The following is a 23,956-nucleotide window of genomic DNA, read 5'->3' on the forward strand; positions in this document are numbered from 1 at the left end:
TTTCCGCTGTGTTGTGTTTCTCGGCAGAAGCAGAAAGAAAGAAACAGGGTCTTTTTTTTGATTGTTTCCCTTTGTTGTTTCATTTTCACCGCATCCCGTTGTTAAATTGATTCAGATTTGGCACTCCAGTACGTCCAGGTAACGGAGTTTACGTTCTACTCGTCTGGGGTCGGCGACTCCTCGTTATAATCGGCGCGATGCGTCTGCTGGCATCGACCTGCCCCCTGTGAAGTTGTCTAGCTAGCCGGCTAGTCAGCCTGCATGAGCACCCAATGCCCCCCGACACCAACGCCGCCGCGGGTCGGCCCCTGGTTTAAGAGCGCTCTTTCACACGTCCGTCCTCGCCGAGGCAGCCACCGCGCCGCGAGCCGACGAGAGGACGCCTTTCCGGCGTCGGCCCGCTGCTGAGTCATTAGCCGCGTTAGGTAACAAGGAGCCAGCGGCTAGCTAGCTAGCTGGCTAACCCCCCGGCTAACGCTCTCCGCGTGTTCGCGGCCGCGGGGATGAACAGTGGCCGCGGTGCAGGGGCGTTTTCCGACCGGCCGCGACCGTGCCGGAAAGTTATCGGGGCGCCCACGTTACAGTAGGAGCCGAAGGCGGACGACTAGCGCACAGCAGCTAGCATAGAAAACTAGCGTGGACGTGGTTAAGTGGCCCCGTATCACACACGTTTAGTCGAACAAACGTTCACGTGTGTTTCGCCTCCTTCCAGTAGCTAATCGCTCTGAAACACTCAAAAGCTGAAAGATCGTAATCCAGACCGACTTTGTGAGGCTTTAAGTGCGAATGATCTCGTTTTAAAATGCAATTTTTTTTGTCCCCGCCTGTCAGTAACACAGTTCACACACGAAGCTGTCTGCGTGTATCTGTGCTGTCACCATTCACGGCCTTTAATTTTTTAATCATAATATTTTTATGATCTAACTTGCCACATTCACGACAGACATGACCAGGGGACACATTGTCGACCTAAAGAGGAGGGACAGGGAACGAACACTGGCTATCTGCTTCTGTACCTGCTTAAACAGACAAAATAAGCCCGCAGCAACATCTGTATAAATCACAGTAAATAATGAATATTAAACACCATTTAACAGCACTAATAATACAAGACACACCAAGTTTGCTAGGATTTATAGTGAGCACACCCTGGGAGTTTATTCTTGTTCTTTTGTGTCAAGTGTCTTGGTTTCGTATCAGCGAAGTGTCACGTTGTCCAGTTATTGCACCGAGTTTCCACTCCCCCTTAATCTGAACCGATGCATACATACGCACACACATACATTAGGAAATACTGACATACATCACTGGAATTTCGGAGACAACCACGAGCCCCCGAAAAAGTATAATCAGCGGAGATGGTTTCCAACAAGACGAGTTGATGTTTACAGATTTATTTGCATAATTTTGCATAATGCTGAATTATTTTACACCTGAATCATCCTGGGAGTAATTCCTGGGAGTAATGAGGAACAAATAAATAGCATAATATTGCTTCCTTTACAGCTTTTGAGACTGCTGCTCAATGGGAAAAGTCTAAACATGTTCAGCTTTGAAGGCGATTTCAAAACGAGACCCAAGGTTTCACTTGGTGGGGCGAGTAAAAAGGTAGGTTTGAAAGGCAAGTTGGTTAGTGTATGTTTGCAGTTGTTAGTGTTGTGCAAATGAGGATCTGATTTAAGATTATGTGGAATAGGCATTGCATTGGTTAACACAGGTAAAATGGGTGGTAGTATCCCTATGAACCACAAGACCCAGGTTCAAACCCTGCTTTCTACCAGGGGGACTGTCCCTGTAACTACTGAATGTAAGGGTGTCTGAAAAATGCCACAAATGTAACGTAAATGTAACTCCCAATGTTTCTTGAATTTTCCTGTGTTAGGAGGAAAAAGCATCCCTCCTTCACCGTGCTCAAGAAGAAAGAAGAAAAAGAGAGGTGAATAGCCAAACGAAGACCACACTTTGGGGGGGGGTGAATTTGCTTTTTGGCGTGGTGATAACTGTGATGTCATGGTCTCTCCTAGGATGAAAGGCGGAGACTGAAAAATGCAATAATCATTCAGTCCTACATTAGAGGATATCAAGACCGGAAACATCAAGTGCGTAACTTAACTCTGCAGGTTCCTTGATGTTTTTGTGCACTTATGGCAAGTGATATAATTTGATATTTCTTTCTCTCTTTTATTCACAGTATACAATCCAGAGAGAACATTTTGACTACTGTGTGTGCCAGGCACAGTCGGCTGCTGCCCTTCCAGTTGCAGACGGCGCGGCTCTAAGTTTCCTTGTCCGGCAGCTGCTGTTCTTCTACAGACAGTGTGAGGACACTCCGAGACTGGTGGGTTGGCAGCTTATGGCTGCATATGGCTTCATAGCTTTATATTTTGTATTGTAAAATTAACTCTGTGGCTGTTAGTCTTCATCTTGAAATCTTGGCCGTGGTATGGTAGCGTGGGTTTTATTAAAGACAGTAGGAGTGTACCTCAAGCTCATAAATCATACATTTTAAAACCAAGCAATTCTAAAACTATATTAGCCCATCTTGCTATTCGTTTTATTTGAACAGAAGTTACTCATTCGTTGTGTCACTCCAGATATGGTTGTGCCAGAACCTGGTGAAGCACAATGGTCAGTTCGTGAAGCTTCTGGCAGGGCCTGAGAGACAGACATGCCTGTTTCAGATCAAGAGGATGCTGGGCCACTGCTGCAGGTAGGTTTACGTCAGCTAAGTGCTCCAAACTCTACTAAAGTGCCCCTTAGGTGTCACGACTTTTGTTTCTTGCTGACAGGCTGCTGCAGCTGTGTGGAGATGACAGCCTGAATGTGGCTGTGCCCATGCGAATGTTGGAGATTTTCTCCTCGGAGAAAACATATCTGCCTGTCCTTCAGGACGTAAATTGTGTAGCAGCATTAATCGAGCAAGTTTTGCACTATATGATCCAGAAAGGTAGGATGTTAGTGACTGGTGTTTAACTGGTTTGACTTCTGTAAGGCTGTTAACCCTTTATCTTTTTCTTTCCTTTTTCTCAAATAGGATACTACAGATCTCTCTATATTCTTGTCAATCACAAGTTGCCCTCAAGTTTGGAGTACAGTGATGCTCCAACTATCCCCCTGGCCAGCACTTTGCTGGAGCACACCCTCAAGCCACTGCACTTTACTTACGATTCGTGCTCTGCAGATGCCAGGTACAAGTACTTCACATGCACCAGCCTCTCCGTCATTTTTTTTGTTCTACCACATACAAGGTGTATGTGGTTCGGTGTAACGGAACTTGGATAGATCTTGCTGATTTCTTACAAATCCTTGTACTATTGTCAGAATTCTGCAAATATGTACAATGTACATTTCCACCAAGTTACATGTGTGAGTGGGCACATGCTTTTTAGAATTCAATGAAATATTCTGTAATTTGCAAATCCTCCAACTGATAAAAAATGAAAGGAAAGCCTCTCTATAACTCAGCCCAGTGGTGAACTGCAGCGGAATGCACTGAATACACCGTTTAAAAGGTCCACCGATGTGAAACCTCTGAGCTGTTTGTCCTTTCAGTCAGTCTGGCTGCTGTAATTACCTTTCCTGACCTTTTTACGACAAGTCATAAAATCTTGACACACAACCCCCTGACTCCAACGAGAGAGGAATATCGAGTATTTACCCTCTATTCTAAACATTCCTAATGACAAACAACGCCATTTTCTTTTCTGTTTTGAAAGGAAGGATGGGCCGGGGTGTGAGAAACTTGTGTACACACTCTCTCTTAAGGCCAATTATCTCACTGTGAGCCACCAGATGTGGCCTGTGGCCAGCCACTGCCATGCTTGTTTGACGAGACAATATTGATGGTGCTCATGCCATTGAAAGGGGACATTGGTCTCGAATGACCTGGACACTTCATTTAGGAGGCAAAGGAATGGAACAACTAGCTTGTTTCCTTCAATGGAGTGTCTCAACGGTCTGTTCAGCAGTGTGTGATGGATTTGCTGTTTGTTTGCAACGAGGCTGTGTCTCATAAATGCCGTTTTTTTGTTTCTGGACGGATCTTTCTACTGGCACTGAGTCACGGCTGAATCATTTCAGCGTTGATAGTTGGAAAGTGAAAGCAAAAGTACAGGCAAACAAAACTCCGAAATATCCAATGTGCTTTTGTGCATAGAAACTATTGAGCAACTAGAAAAACATCAACCTGTCTTCTCCTCTTTTAGGCAGTACGTGTTTTCCGCCTTCACTGAGGAATTCATCTCGGCTCCGTTCACAGAGCAGGTGTTCCACTTCTTCATTCCCGCTCTGTCTGACCCACGCCTGGGTTTCCCCTTTCAGCCCTTCCTGGCCTCCCTCCGGGCCATCGTTGTTTCCTCTCCTGCTGCTCAGGCTCAGGCCCCATGGCTCTTCTACTTCGTGCTCTCAGTCGGGGAGATCAACCTCGGTAAGCCTCCCCAGGTACCCTTCTGTGTCTGGAGGGTCGATGCAGACACAGATGCAACCGTTTTTGCGCTGCATTTGCTGGTGTGGAGAGGAGTGTGGAATGATAATTGCAGTGCTCTGTGTGTTTGTATGTGTTTAGCTTCTCTCTCGGAGGAGGGCCTGCTGCTGTACTTGAGTGCTCTACAGAGTCTGCTGCCGCTATTGCCGGTGACTGAGAGCAACAACAGAGCAGAGATCAACAGTGACTCGGAAGATGAGGAGGAAGCAAGTGTACTGGCACCATCCACACAGGTTGAAGATTAAAAAAAAAAATCAAATGCACACAACTCGCATACAGAGACAAGACTTACCTACAAGTTCCCTTGGAGATTGAAGAGATGAGATGTATCTGCATCTTTTTTTTTTTCAGGATGACAGAAGGATATCGGTGCATTTCATCACAGAAGAGTGCGTTCAGAAACTGGACACTAAGCAGCAGACCAATGCTCTGCTAACGCTCGTGTGGAGGGATTCGGCCAGTGAGGAGGTCTTTACCATGATGGCTTCCATCTGTCACACTCTCATGGTGCAGCATCGGATGATGGTGCCGAAAGTCAGGTTGTTAAACACCTCCTACACAATCATTTAAATCAGACATCTGTGCAAAAAAAAGTCTTCTCTCTGGTATTTGGTATTTTAAGTCTTGTAAGTCATAATGAGGCAAACCAATTAGTTTCCCTCTTTACCCACTGTTTTACTGCCCTCGCAGGAAGAGGATGTCATTCCTCGATTAGGGTAATTAGCTCTGATTAGGCTGATTGCATTTGGACGTGATCTGTGGAGTGAGGGATGCTGGGAGGGAGATAGGATGGCCTTTACAGCCCCACTGATGTGGTTCTGCCTGGGTAATCATTACTGCCGCAAACCAGCGGTGCAGAGCTGGATGATCATGCGTTTGCTTGGGGAAAGGTGGCCAGTCAGGTATCTTGTGCTCTGAATACAAGCTGTGATGAGGGCAGTTTTTCCAGTGTTCCAGGTTGTTTTCACCTCAACATCACTAACTACATTTCAGCTTCATTTTAATGTTATACTCAATACAGCAATTGACTCAGAGACAAAAGTACATACATTTGTACACCTCTACAATATTTAAAAGACTGACTTTATGACATTACATAATACACTATGTATTCCTTAATAAAACGGATACTTGAACAGAATCTGACATTGTTATAGTTTTAAATGGTAATTGGCAGCACAACTTGTAAAGCCCAGTTTTACGTTTTTTGCCCTGTAGTCAAGTGTTGGGATGTGGTGATGTCATTTCACCTTTGACATTTGACCCCAGGAATTGGCTAGGTCACCTTGGCTATACCCCAAGCCTTCTCCAAAGTGTAGATGTTGAGCGCTTTTTCTGCTTATCAAACTGATGGCTCTCATCATCCTTTCAGCCTCCTCCCTCCGTCACTTCTCTTTCTTTTTTTCCCCCCAATACTTTTTTTATTTGGTGATATTTTTATTTTACTGCTCCTTCTGAGCAAACGCTTTTACCATAAATCCTGCTCCTCGCCCTTCCATCATTATTGGATATCTGTACAAAATAATTAGCTCACTGTGGAAGATTAATTCCTGCAGAAGTGGACGGGATAGCTTTACAAGAGGCGAAGGGGAGCAAATTATAGCCCTGGCTGATTTACAGCATTTAAAGAAGAGGTCGGCCCGGCTGCCTGCCGGCCTGCTGAAGTGCCACGGGCCTTCCAGAAATATGTATCTAGAGGTTGCTCGCCTTGGAGCAAATGCTACTGGAAAATTGGTGGTGATCATAATCATTTCTTTGTTGGTCGTATATTGCGTGGGAAAATTCTGCACAGCACAAATTAAACTGCATGTCGCAAATGTTATTCACTTATTTTAACCAGGATCAATTCAGCCTTTAATGAGTTTGAGTATGAAGTAAAGTCTGACTTTAGATGATTGGAATTTAGCTGCTGTAATGTGAACTAATGGTTTAATGTGGATGTAATCTCCCAGTAAGTGTTTGGCTCTCACACAAACACATGACCCGGGACATGGCAACACGCACGGTTCCACTGATCCATTGCACCTGTGAACACACTCTGTGTGAGAGTGTAGTTTACGTGAGAAAACCGTCCCGAAGCCGCAAAATCTCAGCCAAGGAGCCGGTCCACACTGAGGTCTTCTCTTTTTAGGGCAGTGCTGAGACCTCCTGCTGGTTCAAAACAAACTGTTCTCCTCCACCCAGCTTCACCGGACACTCAACACCTCTCCTTTGTCCTGTTATCACAACAATATGTGTTCACGAGGGAGTAAAACCCCCTTTTTTTTGTTGTTGCTTAATGTGTTTAGATGAATAGTTCAAGACTGCACAGTGTTAAATGCTGCCGCAAAAGCATCAGACTTTATCAAGGTCATTTTTATTCAGCACCCCACCCCAACCTTATGGCTGAGCCTGCGCCCCCCTCATGCCTCTGTGTGTGTGTGTGTGTGTGTGTGTGTGTGTGTGTGTTTATTAGTGATTCATTCCATGATTGAAATGGTGGTTTGGTGTTCTAGCAGGGTGTAAATCACAGTGTCAGTCAGCTTTTTAGTACTTTGTTTCTAATCTCAATCAGACGCCAGTGCTCTGGAAAGGCAAAAGTAGCACTCTACTCCCGAACAGATGGGAGGCCGTCTCCATCATCACAATTTTTTCCCTTGGTTAAATTAGCACTGGGACTTCGGCTGGATATGCAGTCGCGTCACATGACATTCTCTGTCCTCTTTCTCCTTCTTGGGAGACACTCGGAGGACATTTTATTGGTGTTGATGCGTTCGGGGGAAAAGCGGTGTGCCATTCAGTGTCTTAACTGCTACCTGGTCAAGAGGGCTGAATAAAATCTAAAATTGCATGTGTGGTAAAGGTCAGATGGCCAGTCTGCATTACACCCTAGTGTCAATCCCCTCCCATACACAGACACACACACACCCTCTATCACTCCCCCCATTCATGGAGCCTGTGAGTACGTAATTCTCTGAGTGTTTGGAAGTATGCTGTTGGGACCTGGCCCATTGTGTGGTTCCCCACTGGCCCTTCATTGTCCCTCCTGCAGTCATTAACTTAAATGGGTCCCCCACAGGAAGCCAGCATCTGTTTATGACCCTGGACCAGGCCACCAGTTTACTAATGGAAGGTGCCTCACCTAAATAAAGCTTAATGGCTCATTTAATCTTTTCTCGCTGTGTGCCCTCAGTGCGGGCAGTGGGTTCCTTGAGGTTCTTCTGTTTTTTTTTGTGTCAGTGCAATTATAAGTTGTCATGTTTTCTTACCGCATCTTCTGTGGTAAATGGTGGACGTCTAATGGTGCACTTAAAACGTGTGAGAAGAGACGGAGATGTGCGATGCTTTTACGCTCTTTTAAACACAGAATGCCCTTAAGAAAGCCACACTGACACATTTGTATAGTGGATTTCTGTTAAGAAGTGTGTGTCTTTTGTTGGTTTACTGACTGCTGGACCTTTTTTTTTTTTTTTCTTGTTTAGGCTTTTGTACAGTTTGGCATTCAACGCTCGCTTTCTCAGACACCTCTGGCACTTAATAACATCCATGAAGACAAAAATGATCACTGGGTGAGGTCATGGTCTTATTTTAATCACAGTGTCTATATACTGTCCTGTCACAAGTCTTTTGTAATGTTATTCTTTTGTGTGGTCCATATTGGTTTAATAGGTGTTACACTCTACATTGACACAGTGCAAATGAAGTATATTGACGTGTCAATAAGGCATTTTCTAATTTGACCAGTGAACACAAGTAATCTCTGACCATTTGGACGATGTGTTGTGTTTCTCGTCTACCAGTTCCATGGTACCGTTGCTGCAGGTGATGTCGCGAGGCTCGCCCATGTCTCTGGAGGACTCCAATCGCATCATCCCGCTCTTCTATCTCTTCAGCTCTCTCTTCAGCCACTCACTCATCTCCATACACGACAGCGAGTTCTTTGGTCACACATTGGAGGGTACTGCACATACATACATCCACTAATGCTTGAACAAGTGTGCATGTACACTTTCATTTCACATTCTATATTTAGTGACCACTTATTAATTTTACACACCCACATTCTCTCACACACAAAACCAATGTTGGAAATTTCCATAAAACGTGTTTAAATCAGAAAATGTAGATTTTCCATTTTGAATAATTTTAAGAAAGTTTGACCTAATAATAACAACGTATGATGCGAATGTGTCCCAGGCCAGAGCCAGTCGTCCATGATGCCCTTCTCACTGGCAGAGCTGGTGACGTTGTCGCGCTGTCTCAGGGATGCCTGTCTAGGCATCATTAAGCTGGCCTATCCCGAGACCAAAGCTGAACACCGAGAGGATTATGTGGCCGCCTTCCGCAGTGTTGGGGTCAAAACCAACTGTGAGATGCAGCAACGTATCCAGGCGCAGCAGAAACGTTGGGTCCAGCTCTTTAAGGTGAGTTCCCTTATTCTGATCAGGGATTGCCCAAACTGCCAATGCAAGACAGACGGAGAGGAAATGGGAAGCTGTGGAAAATTTCATAAAAGATAGCAGCAAGAACGCCTCCTGTCAGCTAAAACGGCCCATTAAAGAGGTGCGAGCAGGAGAAACGCATTTCCCAAATTGAATGGCTGGATTTACAGTCTTCTCAGCGCCACTGACCTCTAACACGCTAATGTTTGCCTGGAGTCATCAGCCTCAGCTCCTGATCTTTTATCACTTCTATTGTCAAGCTATCTATTTAATTGAAAGAAGTTAATTGAATGAAAATGATCAACTAAGCTTGTATTAATATTGCTAATGGAACTTTCTTCTTGGCCATGTTTGGAGAGGGATGTCACAGCGGAGTTTGGGAAAGGCCCATTACGGCTTGCACTTAACCCGATGGGCTAATTAATGAATGCTTATTCATTCCAGGAGTCGGGGGAGTCAGTGGACCCCGAGCGATCGGCTGTCGCTTTACAACGTTTTGCACTTGTGGTTATTGCCATCTTTGGGCGTCATCTTCGACTGCCCTAGATAAATCGTGTCCTCTTAAAACCACTAGCTTATTTTTTTTTATTATTTTTCTTTCGTCGAAAACCATGATCAGCTTTTTGCAGAAGTTACAGTATTAAAATCATTCTTGATTTTTCCTGCATGGAGGGAAGCTGTGTTAAGTAATGGGAAAAAGAATCACCCCCCCTTTATTGTTAACTGAAAATGAGACACTCCAGTAGTTTCTCCTGCTGAAAGACGTAGACCCTGATGTCAGCAGTCTGTTGCTTAATTAACAGCGGCTAATGTGAACAGACAACTCATTTATCTCCTCCTCCACACCAGGCATGCTTCCGTAGATTTCAGCTCTCCGATTGACGTTTGTGGGGGGGGGGAATGCTACATATTGTGTCCCCATGTTGTGTAGTAAATAAACCGATTGATTCAATTAAGTGGGTTCTTGTTCATGGAGGTACTTAAGTGAGCAAAAATATTTCTCTGGACTCTTTTAGGTGATCACTAATCTGGTAAAGATGGTGAAGGCTCGTGATATCAGACGGCCCTTCTGTCCTTCAGGCCACTGGTTGTCAGAAGAGGTCAACATCAGGGCAGATAAGGTAGCTGTTGTGTGAAATTGATATGAAATGGGTAACTTTTCTTTTTTTATGCTTTGTTTGTTGTGTTGCTTACTGGTTGCCCTGGGCCCTCTGTTTTTGTGTAGGTGACCCAGCTGTATGTTCCGTCTGCCAGACATGTTTGGAGGATCAGGCGAATGGGCAGAATTGGACCTCTGCAGTCCACACTAGATGGTACATTGAAAGCCTTTTTCAATAAATACTATTTTTCACAGGGTTGCTCATGCTTTCTCTGTAAATTATTAGGACTTGCACAAATATGACCTCTGGTTGCATATTGGCAAATGGATGCTAACATAGTGAAATGTTAATGAATGTGTATCTGCATGCTGGTTTGCGTAAGCAGGGAGAGAGACAGTTAGCAGCTGTCCACTTCTCTCTGTGTCCATGCTGCCGAGTCTTTGTGTTCGCCTGAAAGCCTAAGCAGACTTGGGCTTGCTCCCTATCCATCACATTCTCTTAATCCTGCTTCCAAGTCACGCTACCGCCATCTTTAAAATGAGCAAGATTGAAAGGGGCAAAAGTACAAGAGTGACAAAGAGATGGAGTAATCACTGCCCGAGAGGGCTGTGTGTGTGTGTGTGTGTGTGTGTGTGTGTGTGTGAGAACGAGAGAACAAGTGCACAGGCACTGGTGTGAAAACAGCCCAATAACAATGTGCGTATGATCTGCCTAATGCCCACTCAAGTCTATGCAGGATAAATTCAATTAGCCTAAAGTACTGATGAGGCCACATGTGGCCATGTGTTTGTCTGGCATTTTTCATTTACCTAAATGGAGGGCCCTGCTGGTGATAGATGGCCGTCGTATTGACCACCCAGGGCTGTATTTCTCCTCAAAGATGGAAACTTGATGGCGGGATGCGAGGCGGATTGACTAATTGAGCAGAATAATTGCACTGTAGTAGGAATGGCTGGGATGGATGGCGCTTTAAACTCTGCTGTTCTGGCTCTTTCACTGCTTCTTGTCATTGTTGTTGTGTTTTTTCAAAGCTCCTAATGGCCCGAGGCCCTCCTTTAATACAAAACAAACGTCCTCTTAATGGAAATTGTTGGGCTTGTAGATGGGCAGCTCACAGATGAGTTAATTAAAAGTGTGTGTTAGTGAGGGAGAGGCAGGATTGAGCACTCTTTAATGGGGATGGAAAACGCACACAACTACTAGCCTTGTTGCAGAAGTGGGCTTTGGGGACCTGCATGCACAAATTTTAGTACAATGACGCTTGACATGAGTAGTTTTATATGTTTGATAGCCGGATGTGGAAACATCTATCCCTGTACTAGAAGCGTTTTTCACATTTATTTAATGAATACGTGAAAGCATTAACGTTGCCATCCCCTTCCTGCAGTGGGTCTGGAGCCTCCGCAGCTGTCTGTGTCTGAAGAGAGACACTTGGCCATCCTCACAGAGCTCCCGTTTGTTGTGCCGTTTGAAGAGCGAGTTAAGGTAACCCAACGATTACCCTGCGGTCGCCCACAGTTAAGTAGCAGTGACATTACATGATGTAATCAGTCGAGGTTGATGATGGCGACTATTTTGCTGCCTCTATGACACAGATCTTCCAGAGGCTGATCTACGCTGACAAGCGGGACGTGCAGGGAGACGGGCCTTTTTTGGATGGCATTAACGTCACCATCCGCAGGAACTACATCTATGAGGACGCTTACAACAAGCTGTCCCCAGAGAATGGTAACAGACTGCGCACACATAAACATTCATGCCTGCATGCACATAAACCAGTTGATGCATGTTTCCATAGAGTCCTGCACAGAACAAATGATATCGAACATAGATGTAAGTGCTGTCAAAGAAGGATTTATTGGATTGGATTATTATGCAATCTATATAATGCAAGTCTTATTAATCAGACTGAATGCAACCACTACATGTAGCTTGTGTGAAAAATAAATGCAAATGCGGGGCATTTCTGTTCACCTTATACACATTTAGTCATCATAGTAGATTAAAGGAGTTGGCTAGAAATCTGGTTTGTGGCTTGGTAAAGTCCAGTGGTCATAACTGGCCATAACGTTGTGCATAAAATCTGCAGATCAATTGCATTAAGTTGGTGCATTGTGGCAAAGTAATTTAGGTAAAACAGCGCGAGGGTGTCTCTGTTTTTCAGTCTAATTTAAAAGAGGATGTGAGACCTCCCACAGAATGATGGACACGGTTAGTGCGTGTTATGCATTTGTGTGTCTGTGTGAGTTATAGCTGTGATTTATTAGGAGTGATTAATTATGCTGAAAGATGTCCTGATCCCACAGGTCACACAAAAAGCTTTTTCCTGAAATAATGTAGACTATATTCATCCACATTCTTAGTTATGGCTTAGGCAAATTGGAGAGGCTGTAGAAAAGAGATGGCAACAGTATTTATTTGTAATTCTTATATTCCTTTTTTTGTCTGTCTGTCTGATTACTCATCTCTCTCTCTCTCTCGTTCATTCCAGAACCCGATCTAAAGAAGCGAATCCGTGTGCATCTCCTGAATGCCCATGGGCTGGATGAAGCCGGGATCGATGGTGGAGGGATATTCAGAGAATTTCTCAATGAGCTCCTGAAGTCTGGCTTCAACCCCAACCAGGGCTTTTTCAAGACCACCAACGAGGGCCTTCTGTACCCCAGCCCAACTGCTGAGATGCTGGTGGGGGACTCTTTCGCCAGACATTACTATTTCCTGGGCAGGATACTGGGAAAAGTAAGGACCTTGCTCAAACTTATTTACACTGAAATAGGGAATAGTTTCTTATTTCTAAAGACCTATCATTTATTACGTCCAGTATGCACACTTCTTGGTGTATTTTGGTGTGCATCTGTTGCCATAGTGTTGCCTAGGTGTCCACAGATGTGTCTTGTTCCACTTCACTGGGGTGTAATTGAGCTAAATGACTTTCATTGTGTCCACTGAAATCCCCAGATTGTCCCTGTGAATTGAGGTGTGCTTTGTGTGTGATCGAAAGAAAGAAAATACATAGTTAAGATACAGAGTAACCTGTAGGTGTGTATGTGTCACACACTATACAGTGTGTGCTTAATATGTGTGATATTTAAAAAAAAAATTCTAGGGCATTTAAACAGTAGTGATTAACCTGGTATCACTTTAGTGTTTACATGGGAAATTAAACCATCGGCTTTTGTATAGAACACCTTTTCCTGACCACATTGAAATGTCATTTAAAAATTTGACGCAGAGCAGCGCAACTGCTGATAAAGCACTGGTCAGTTGTTATTATTATGACTTATTATTGCTGTATTACACAGATTGTCTGAGCAAACATGCAGTGGAGACAGCACTGTTAACTACACGCGGAGTTTCTATGCGAAGTTTGCTTTTCCATTTTTCTCTCGTCGTGACTCACGACTGGGCTTGTGTTGCAGGTGAACGTGAAGGTTTGCTCTGTACAGTCTGGACATGCACTGCCAGTCGGTTTCTGAGAACAGTAGCACAGTCTTTGGGACTCTCTTCTGCCCCCTAGTGGTCAGCATTTGTTCTAAAATCTTAAGTTTGTCAACTAATTAAGATTAGATAACAAGATGTGAAATACCACAAGGGTGAACATTACTGGATATTTAAAAAAATTGCCACAGTGACCAAAAAAGACATCTTATGTTCAGCCGTTGATAGCACAGTGAAGTTAATAGGTCCCTGGATGGATCATGGTCCAGTCCCTTCAGGGTGTTAAAGAGGTTCAGCTTGACTCTGTGTGGAGGTCATGGTGAGTTCATGGGAGAGGTCAAAGGTGAGATTTAGTGGGTGAGGCAAATTGGTGACTGAGAGACAGACCTGGCTCAGTGCAAGTCCAGTTCAAATGAAGTTTGTAAAAAGGTAAAGTCCATCATAGTGATTACGCATGCAGTGATCTGTTGACAGCATTGTTTGTCTGCCTCCTATCAGCGGCTAATAATAATAAAAAAAAAAAAAAAGAAGGTAATGCTTCTTGTGCTGGTGATTTGTTTATCAAGAGGGGGTGGATGACTGGTCACTGTGTGTATGTGTGTGCAGGGGGGGGGAATTACCTCATGACACCAGACCGCTCCTCAATTAGGTCTTCCATTAGCCGATGATTCCTGTGCGCTGTTTGTGTAGCCATCGCATTTAGCCGGTGCTAAATCAGCTAGCCCCCAGGGCCAGGACATAAATAAGCAGTCCAGGCCCTTGATAATGGCGTTTTGATCTGTTTTACAGTCAGAAGCATCTAAGTCTCTCAGAGCGAAGTGATCCGAGGCACTTATTACAGGGCTATAACCACACTCATCCACGTCCACCCCCCTGCTTTACTTTCTGGGCATGAGTGAATCTCTCCAGTGAGAAATGGCTATTCAGCGACCTGAACTGGCACCCGTCCCCCCTCATCACAGCCCTTTTTTCGCTAATGGCCAAGGCAGTTAGGGTGAGAAAATTAATTTGGATTTGACTTTCAATTAAACTCTCCTTCTCCATAAATATAGACCGAAGTGCTTGTTTGAGAGGTGCATTGATATTTGTTTAGGTGCAACATGAGAACTGCTTCACCAGCACGATTCCCATCCCACTGATGGGTTCCCAAAAAACCCAGCCCAACACAATGTGCCACACCCAGTCATTTCATTTATGTGCAGCTGTTGCAGGTGCCAGTGAATTATAAACACATCATTATTAACAGTGTCTTGTCTTGTGGTGATTTCAAGGTTGTAATATGGACCATTACACCATTGATGGAACACATAGAGTAGTTGACTGACTCTCTAGGGGCAGTGGTGGCCTAGCGGTTAAGGAACCGGCCCCCGTACTCAGAAGGTTGCTGGTTCGAAACCCAATCCACCAAGGTACCGCTGTCCCCACACACTGCTCCCCGTAGCCTGTCATGGTTAAAAGCAGAGGACACATTTTCGTTGTGTGCATCCTTGTGCTGTGCTGTGTATCACAATGACAATCACTTCACTTTCACTTATTGGCCCCCCACTTTCTTTGTCCAACTTTCTCCCAGACGTCCACTCATTCCTTCCTCGCTGTCTCACCCTTGCTCTGTGTGATTTCATTGTTTCCCTCTGACGCTTTTGTTGAGGTATTAAGGATATGACTGCCAGCTTTACTGCACTGCATAAGCCCTGCCCAGCCAGCCCCCCTGTCAACGCTCTGAGCACACATGCCATCATTACTGACCCCTATATACTTCGGCTTCTGACAACTTCCCCAGCAGGAGCACATCAAACTCATCCTAACAAACAAAGTTTGTCTGCAATGACTCAGGATCTTGTATTTGATCTGATTTGTTCTTTTAGTACTGCAGACATAAGTGACTGTGAAGTGTACAATATATTAATTTGGTGATATGATAATTGATATGCTATATCTCCTCTGAGCGGCACTGTTCCCAGGCAATGCAACTGAGCAGTTTTAGGGGCTGTGGTGGCCTAGTGGCTAAGGATACGGACCCTTAATTGGAAGGTTGCCATTTTGAATACCGAACCACCAAGGTTCCACTGAGCAAAGCACCGTCCCCAGGCGCCTCTCAGGCCTGCCCACTGCTCTATAAGGGTGATGGTTAAAAGCAGAGGACACATTTCCTTGTGTGCAACATGTGCTGTGCTGCAGTGTCTCACAATGACAATCACTTCACTTACACTTTCAAATTAATGAAGGAAACCCGGGAGTCGTGTTGTTGTGGCAGCCTTTCGTAATTTAAGTTTAAGTCTACTCTTTGCATTGAGCATCATTTTAGTTTTTTGTCTTTAGTCACATCCATCTAGTCAAGAATGAGCAAAGTCTGAACATTTTAGTCTTATTTTAATCAGAATTACACAAGAACATTTTTGTCTAGTTTTAGTCAATGAAAAACTTTTAATCAAACCCATTTCACAATTTAAACATGGTTATCTTGTTATTCCAGACATGGAAGATGCTCTTATGGACAGCCATCCGCTAACCCACCGCGGCTGTAACATGGCCATCAAAAAAGGGACTATGAGCTGCGTCTTGTATCTAAATAATGCCGCAAGTAGGGATTGAGGAAGTGTCATCGTCTGTGTCTGAGCAGTGCGAAACAAAATAATGCTGAATAATTATAATAACACAATTAAACAAGTGTAAATAACGTCTCGTCTTGTTTTGGTCTACAAAAATGAAGACACACTTAATTTCTATTTTTTAAACCACATTTAGTCTCTTTTTGGATTGCATTATAGTTATTGTTACGTGACCATGTTGCATTAGTTATGCGATAAAACATGATGTGATTTAATAAAGGAATGCATGCTTTTACAAAAAAGCATTATTATTTACATGGTTCTATAGTTCAGTCATTTTATTTAAAAACAGGCTGCACTTGAATGGAGCTTGTAAAGTTACTCCACTGCTAAGACTATGAACTCTACCATTATTCATAGTTTTCACTCAATTTGTTTCAAACTGTGTGTCTGGCAATAATAAAGAATTAATTTTATTTGAATTAATTTTATTTATTTATTATTATATAATAATCATCATTATTTATATGACCATTTGTTATTGTGATTGTCTCAATATATACTGATTACCGCAGAATCATTGAATTGTGATCATGGGCCATGTATCACACATTGTACCACATTGTGAGGAACCCAGCAATTCCCCCAGCTTATACCATACTTAAACTGTTTGAGCAAAGTTTCCCTGTTTTTCCAAAGATTTGCCTTAACATGTACATCCTGATGTATTAATATTGGATATTTGAATGTATTCGCATACAGGAATGAGGATTTCTGTTCACCTCAGTTTCTCTTGCTTGGAGTGAGTGGGAATGTGAAGGTTAGATCTCCAGATTGATAGTGATGCATTTGAAGAGCATTATATTTTTATTGATTCTTAATGTTGTAAATGAGCAAATTTATTTGGCAGCGAACAGAAGGCACCTGTGAAGTTGTTGCCGTTTTGCCTTTCACATGCAGCCACCATTTGCATTAATTGCCTTGCCACGGCACTCACTTATATTAAAAGGCCTGAGCCGTAATTAATCCTTTTTATCCCAAGTCATTTTGGCACAATTTCTGCCATAAACACTCATAAATAAAGCATGCCTCCCCCCCCCCCCATATCCTTATTGCAGCTTCTCACCAGCAGAGCATTATTGATAGGTTTCAAGGGGGCAGGCGGCGCATATGTTCTGGAATCAAGACGTGGTGTGAAAAATGCTAAGTGGATTATTTTGCATAAAAAATTAAACGTTTTTGGAGTTGCGCGATTAACCTGTGTTTAGAAAATGCCATGATTTACGGCCATGTGTGTGTTTTTAAGATGCATGCATTATGGAAATTAGCTAAATTTATAATCCATTTAGCTGATGTGCCCAAGGTTTTTAGTGCAATCATTTATAAACTCCTGTATATTTAATGCGTTAAATGCTCTCTTTTTAAGACTATTCCACTACATTAGCTTTACGGTTTATGAGTCACCTGCTCCAGACTGGTTCTTGATGGCATCTGGGTTCAAGGTCAGGAGTGACATTTTGAGTCCTCTAGTGTAGTTTTGATGTAGTGCCCTTCTGTACCATGTTGTGTTCGGGGTGCTCTGATGTTAACTGCTGTCAGTTTTTTTTTTTTTTTTTTGCCAGCGATTTTTGTTTACTAGTGTGAAGATTTGATCAACTTCCTTAAATCTCATACAAGTGTTTTTTCCTGTGAAAAGGTTGGACAGCATCATATGCAGGTCCTCCTAAAAGCAGCAGTTAAAGGAATTACTGTCATCTGTTTGAAATGCGCTGTCTGTGCATTTCAGGCATGGGCTGGTTCATAGCCAATGGATATTATTATCATTTAGCTATTGTTATTACTATCATCATTTAATTCTTTATAGTTGTGCCAGGTTTTAGTCATGTTTTGCAGTGAAATTGAAAGTAAAATATGACACATATATACAAAGAAGCATACTGTTTAAATTAATAGCTGTATGGCTATTTCAACAAATGCGTAGGTCTGTCCTTGTGATTTATTTGTGTCTTTTTTTCCCCACTCACTTGTTCCTTAGGCCCTGTATGAGAATATGCTGGTTGAGTTGCCCTTCGCTAGCTTCTTCCTTTCCAAGCTACTGGGCACCAGTGCTGATGTGGACATCCACCACCTTGCCTCACTGGACCCAGAGATGTACCGGAATCTACTGTTCCTCAAAAGCTACGAGGGAGACGTGGAGGACCTGGGCCTTAATTTCACCGTAGTCAACAATGACTTGGGGGAGGCTCAGGTGCGTGTATTCCAAAAACTGCAGAGTTCAGCTCAAAGAATCTCCTCTCTTCTGGAAGTATTATTATTGTCCATTACCAAGTAGTACACCCTGGACACAGGACAGTAAGACAGAAATACTGCATATTAAACCATTACCATTTCTCACTCTCGTCTACTCTGCTGGCCCTATTGTCTGATGTGTTAATAATTGACGGTGCTCCTGTGTGTCTGTTCTTCGGGCTGTAGGAGATAAAGCACGTCCTCTCTCTCGCCCTGATTGCTGTGTGCTGACCAGAAAAACGCCTCTGTTGACCGTCTCGCACTCAGCAGCTGTGAGAACACACCTGAGCGGCAATTATCTGGAAAACGGCGGCACCTCGCCCCACTCTCTCTACCCAGTGGCGGGTTTGTCTGGGAGAGGAATTGGTGGAGGGAAGGGGGGGGGGGGGGGGGGGGGGGGGGGGGGGGGGGGGGGCTTTTCACTGCTGAGACCGTGCCCTGGCTATGGCACTCTCAGCTGGGTCAGCTCCCTACCCGCAGTCGCTGTTTGCACAGGGCCTTGCGGCTTATTGGCTTTTCTGTAAATAGGCCACAAAATGGCCTGCCCAGTCGATCAGGTTTGTGAAAGAACAACGCAGGAGTGATAGGAGAGGCCATTTGTGGGAGATTAGGCACACACAGAAACCGTGCCCTGCCAGTGCCCTCTGCCAGACACAGCCAGCCATGATAAACAGCCCGAGGCAATCAAATTTCCCTTTTATCACTGAACCCAATGTCTCAAATGGCGCACTGAAAGAATTCCTATGTTTATTGATTCTGACATTTAAGTTTCTCACTGTACTTTATTAGTTGGTCCTGTATTTTGCAAAGTGTTTAATAATGAGACTTCACAGCTGCTTAACATATGCATTTCAAAAGTGTAATTTTTAAGTCTTCTGAAAGTATTTTATTCTGATTCTAATTCTAAACATTATTTTTTATGGACTTTTCATATGCCTGATGTCTAACTAGTCATTGAAAAAGCTTCACTGCTCTCAGAATTTGTGAATTTCATGTCTTTGTCCTCTTGTTAAAGCGATATATAAAGGGCACTAAACATTTTATTTATCATTCTAATTCATTTTGACTGTGTCATAGTTTATTAAGTTTAAATGTTCCACATTGTCAGCATTGCTCATTTATCACGTGCAAATGTGTGGAAGCTAAAGCGTCCTGAAAAGCCTAGTTTCCAATCTCCGGCCTTCTGAGACCTCTCATTAATTGTGTGTTTCTTCCAGGTGGTCGAGCTGAAGCCGGGTGGAAAGGACATCCCAGTGACCACAGCCAACCGGATAGCCTACATCCATTTAGTGGCAGATTACCGACTGAACAAACAGATCCGACCTCACTGCCTGGCATTCAGACAAGGCCTAGCCAATGTAGTCAACCTGGAGTGGCTGCGGATGTTTGACCAGCAGGAGATGCAGGTACAGAATGTATGCACATTACAAACAGAAAATTCAAAGATATGAACAGTTTTGGTCAAAATTTTGTTACTAATGCCAATAATCAACTGAACAGTAATCTCTCATTGTTCTCGTTGTCTTCAATGTTCTCAATGAAAACATTACCTATACTTTAAATTGGTTTCTTCTTGTTCATCAGGTTCTGATTTCTGGCGCTCATGTACCCATTTCCATTGAGGATCTGAAAAAATTCACAAACTACTCTGGTATGATGTCTTTTTTTGTACAGCTTCGGGATGCGGATAAAACTGAAATGCTCAAATAACAGTGCAGTACTGGAAATGTTAGCCCACACTTAATTTTCAAAGCACAATGGTATCTCAATAAAGAATATATTTCTTTGTGGTGTTCACTTTTTTGACAAGTAACCTGCCAGTGGAGGCAGGTGGTAAGAAAAGAAAGCATGATTGGTTGATCTCAAGTCATCTTCCATAAGCTTTTGTCACAGACTGAATTTTGGGGCAGTGGTGGCCTAGCGGTTAAGGGAGCGGCCCTGTAATCAGAAGGTTGCTGGTTCGAATCCCGATCCGCCAAGGTGCCACTGAGGTGCCACTGAGCAAAGCACCGTCCCCACACACTGCTCCCCGGGCGCTTGTCATGGCTGCCCACTGCTCACTCAGGGTGATGGGTTAAATGCAGAGGACAAATTTCACTGTGTGCACCGTGTGCTGTGCTGCTGTGTATCACATGTGACAATCACTTCACTTTAAAAAAAAAAAAAAAAAAGAATTTTTCAGTCTGGCCGTCATCAGTCTTTTTGGAGTTGTGGCTACCCAGCTTCTGTCTCCTTCAGCTGTTGATGGGAATGACACAATTCTGTCTTGATTTCAGTTTGATCAAACGTGGATTTGAATAGCCAGTAGTTCAACCTCTCGGGCTTGGGTCTACCTCATGAGATCTGTTATTGGTCTCATGTCCGTGTTGCCTTTTATCTTGTATCTGGCTAGGAGTTGGACAATACACAGATTTGTCAATACATTGTGATACATTCTTTAGTAATACATTGTCAGTTGTAATCATTTTTTGTTCTTATTGTGCAAAAAATAGAATGAAAGATATTGTGATATCACTGCTCACTCCATGGTCCCCATCCCTAATGCTGACTGCTGATTTGGAACTGTCTAGGTGGATACTCAGCCAGTCACCCTGTCATCACGACCTTCTGGGAGGTGGTGGAGAGCTTCACCGATGATGAGAAGCGGAAGCTGCTGAAGTTTGTCACCAGTTGCTCCAGGCCGCCGCTTCTGGGCTTCAAGGTCAGAGTTCATTTGAAGTTCAGCTCACTTTACTCTCCCCAGTCGTGCTTTTTTGCTGCTGCTGCATCAGGCCAAGTTGCTGTTATCGATGTCTGAGTTTCTGTTCGTAGCTGCAGCCACCGCAGAGGTGTGCACACTTTAATGGCTATGTAATGAAACAGGCTACCGAGATAAAGCAGAGGAATGATCATTTTCCCATTAGGCCGTGATAAGGCCCGCCAGGATTAGCCTTATCTCCTCCTACCGTTATGCCTGGCGGGGTCGTGACCCTGTGCATTATAACACGATTTGAGGCTTTGCCCATTCCTACCGGGTGTGGACTCCAGTTTCAGCGTCTGCTCTATAAATATTAACCGTGAGGCTAGAAAGCCACAGGCGACGTGAACTTCGATTGACACCTGTGGTGAAATAGTCAGACAGGGTTGTGTCACTTGTATGAATGGTTCCCCTGCCCGAGTAAATATGAGCTCTCTGGGTTCAACTTGGTCCGGTGGACAGTGTACATTTTTTCTCCTGTCTGAATAAAATAATATCTCTTGATTTAAACTAAATCTATTCAGACATCCATTAGCTGTTTTGATGGTATACTAATCAGGTTTTTATCATTGTCATTTGTTTTAAAAAAAAATGCTTGAAGTTAGAAACCACTCCCTATTTAATGAATTTGACTTTGGGAGGGACAAAGAAGGAAAATTAAAAAAACTATGGGGGAGAGGAAGTGAGCAGGAGGATCGGAGGGAGAAATGCCCTCTCACCCTGTGCGCCTCCATAGCCAGCTCAGCCTTAATTAGGTGCCGTTAAACGTCCCAGAATTCATTAGGGGAGAAATAGCCTTGTCAGGAGAAGCCATTTAAAAAAGATGATGGAAAGCCTTTTCTCAAAATTATCGCCAGCACCGTGACACTTCCTCAATAAGCAATGATAGTTTAATACGGTAATTGTCAGAAAAATGGCCTTGTTAAAGCAGCGCCCCCAGAATCGTTTAACAGGGTTCGTTTTAGGTGCTGAACCCCTTGCCAGCACAGCCATCTCTCTGCTGGGAGTGTGAGGTAGGGAGGTCACAGGTTCTGAAGTTTAGGTCTAGAAATTTAGTTAATGGCACTCTGGTTCTACAGGTTCCGCCAGATAGGGACAGAGAAAATTCTCACTCTGTAAAAAATCTCACGTTCACAACAACCAATTAGGAAAAGCACAAGTAGTTCAACACATATTTGTATTGTACAAATATATTCAGGATTGTTTGTATTAGTGAAGAATACAGTATTCACTCAGTCTGATAATGACCTGCACAACCTGGTTACATAAAAACAGAAGTTCCCCGTTCTTAATTGGTATTTTATTGTTCAACCTGAAGCACTGCTGTACAATACTTGAATACAAAATGAGTTCCTCAATTTATGCATTATAATGAATTATAATTCAATCAGAATTGAATATGTATAGCCCATCGGCATAATTAAATATTTTTCCTATACAGAAAAAAAATACCAACGTCACAATTGAGCTGTCTCAAAAACAACAGATGTAAATCCATGTTAATTAGCTTTCACCTAATTAGAAATTGCTTCTTATACAAACACAGTGATGCTTGATGTATGGATCTCCTTGCAGGAACTCTACCCGGCCTTCTGCATCCACAATGGGGGGAACGATCTGGAAAGGCTCCCGACAGCCAGCACTTGCATGAACTTGCTGAAGCTGCCGGAGTTCTGCGACCAGCACCTGATGAGGAACAAGCTGCTCTATGCTATCGAGTCCGCCGCAGGCTTTGAGCTCAGCTGAGGGGGGTGGGGTGGGGAGGACCGGCAGAGACTCCAGACTGGACCTGACGTGTTGCAGCGTTAGCAGTTTTCATCGCTGCGACTTCTGGAGGGGGCAGTATGTCTGCAGGAGGCGAAGAGGCGAGATGCTCGCATCACACAAGCACAGATGACTTGGGATGTTTTGAGGTCTTGGAGACTAATCAAGCACTCTGAAAGGCAGGATGATAGTATTGGTGGGAGGACAGAGTTGAGTTTTAAATTTTATTTTACTTATGAACAAAACAAACATAGTTACCCTAGACAGGAAGCTGCTTCGGAGGACGTCTTTCATGTGCATAAAAGAAACGCTATAGTGACCGTAGGCATGTCTACATTATGAGCTGTTTGCACGCAAAAGAAGAGGAAGAAAAACATATAATGGCAAATACACCAAAGACTTAGCTGTTCGAACACATGCGGATCCCTTTCAGCCACGCTAATAGTAACTGATTTTGTAGCCCTTGCTGATCCTAATGAAAGTTTTCTGAGGATTTTGTGGTGCTAGAACTTGTGGTTGCTGAATGCTGCAGTATGAAGACACACATGGCATCCGTGACTCTGTGTTTGAGGCTGTTGCTGAATACTGATGGGCGTTTCACTGCTTTAGCATGCCAGCAGGCGGCTAAACGATGGTCGGATGAGACTTAGTTGCACTATGGGAAGGGAAAGTTGAAACCATTGAAGATGGCATTCGGGGGGGGGCAGTCACACTACAGTTTTCCTGATGACTTGCTCAGTTAAGGTCTTCTGGTAGCTCCGTCTGGCCTTTAATTCTGCATGAATGATGCGGTTTCAGGCAGAGCCATTCAAAAGTGACTTGATATTGCTTTTTTCCCCCCATTTGGTTTTCCTTAAAATCTAAACTAAGCTTTTGGCTTTTGTATTGGTCTTATGAATCAGTGCATTTGTTGGGATAACAGTGGAGTGTGGATGATTGATTTGTTAATATGTATATGTCGACACCTTTCCTGTGTGCTTTGCGCCTTGTGTTTGTACAGCCTCCTTTTCCATTTCATTTATCCTGCTCTGTTTGGATAAAGGACGGGCCTTCAATGTCCCCCTCCAAAACAGTGTGTACTGAAAAATGTCACCCATACCAATGTTGAACGCTGTGTCCACACCACAGGAGGAGTGAATATGAATATAATTAAATTTGTTTGATTTTTGTTTTGG

At 43.6% G+C, this 23,956-nt stretch overlaps 1 protein-coding gene across 1 annotated transcript; it reads left to right on the forward strand.

Moving 5' to 3' along the window:
* On the forward strand, positions 1-23,956 carry ube3c (ubiquitin protein ligase E3C). Its single transcript, XM_028967801.1, has 24 exons — positions 1-138; positions 1,507-1,608; positions 1,883-1,936; positions 2,025-2,099; positions 2,192-2,338; positions 2,595-2,710; positions 2,790-2,947; positions 3,035-3,188; positions 4,206-4,426; positions 4,565-4,716; positions 4,835-5,022; positions 7,945-8,031; positions 8,263-8,420; positions 8,660-8,886; positions 9,921-10,025; positions 10,130-10,217; positions 11,392-11,489; positions 11,600-11,732; positions 12,496-12,743; positions 18,027-18,239; positions 19,498-19,686; positions 19,865-19,931; positions 20,851-20,981; positions 22,593-23,956. The coding sequence occupies exons 2-24, from the start codon at positions 1,543-1,545 to the stop codon at positions 22,761-22,763; spliced, it is 3,246 nt and encodes a 1,081-aa protein (XP_028823634.1). The 5' UTR covers positions 1-138; positions 1,507-1,542; the 3' UTR covers positions 22,764-23,956.

Source organism: Denticeps clupeoides, chromosome 2, assembly GCF_900700375.1.
Source record: "Denticeps clupeoides chromosome 2, fDenClu1.1, whole genome shotgun sequence".
In the NCBI taxonomy this organism is placed as follows: Eukaryota; Metazoa; Chordata; class Actinopteri; order Clupeiformes; family Denticipitidae; genus Denticeps; species Denticeps clupeoides.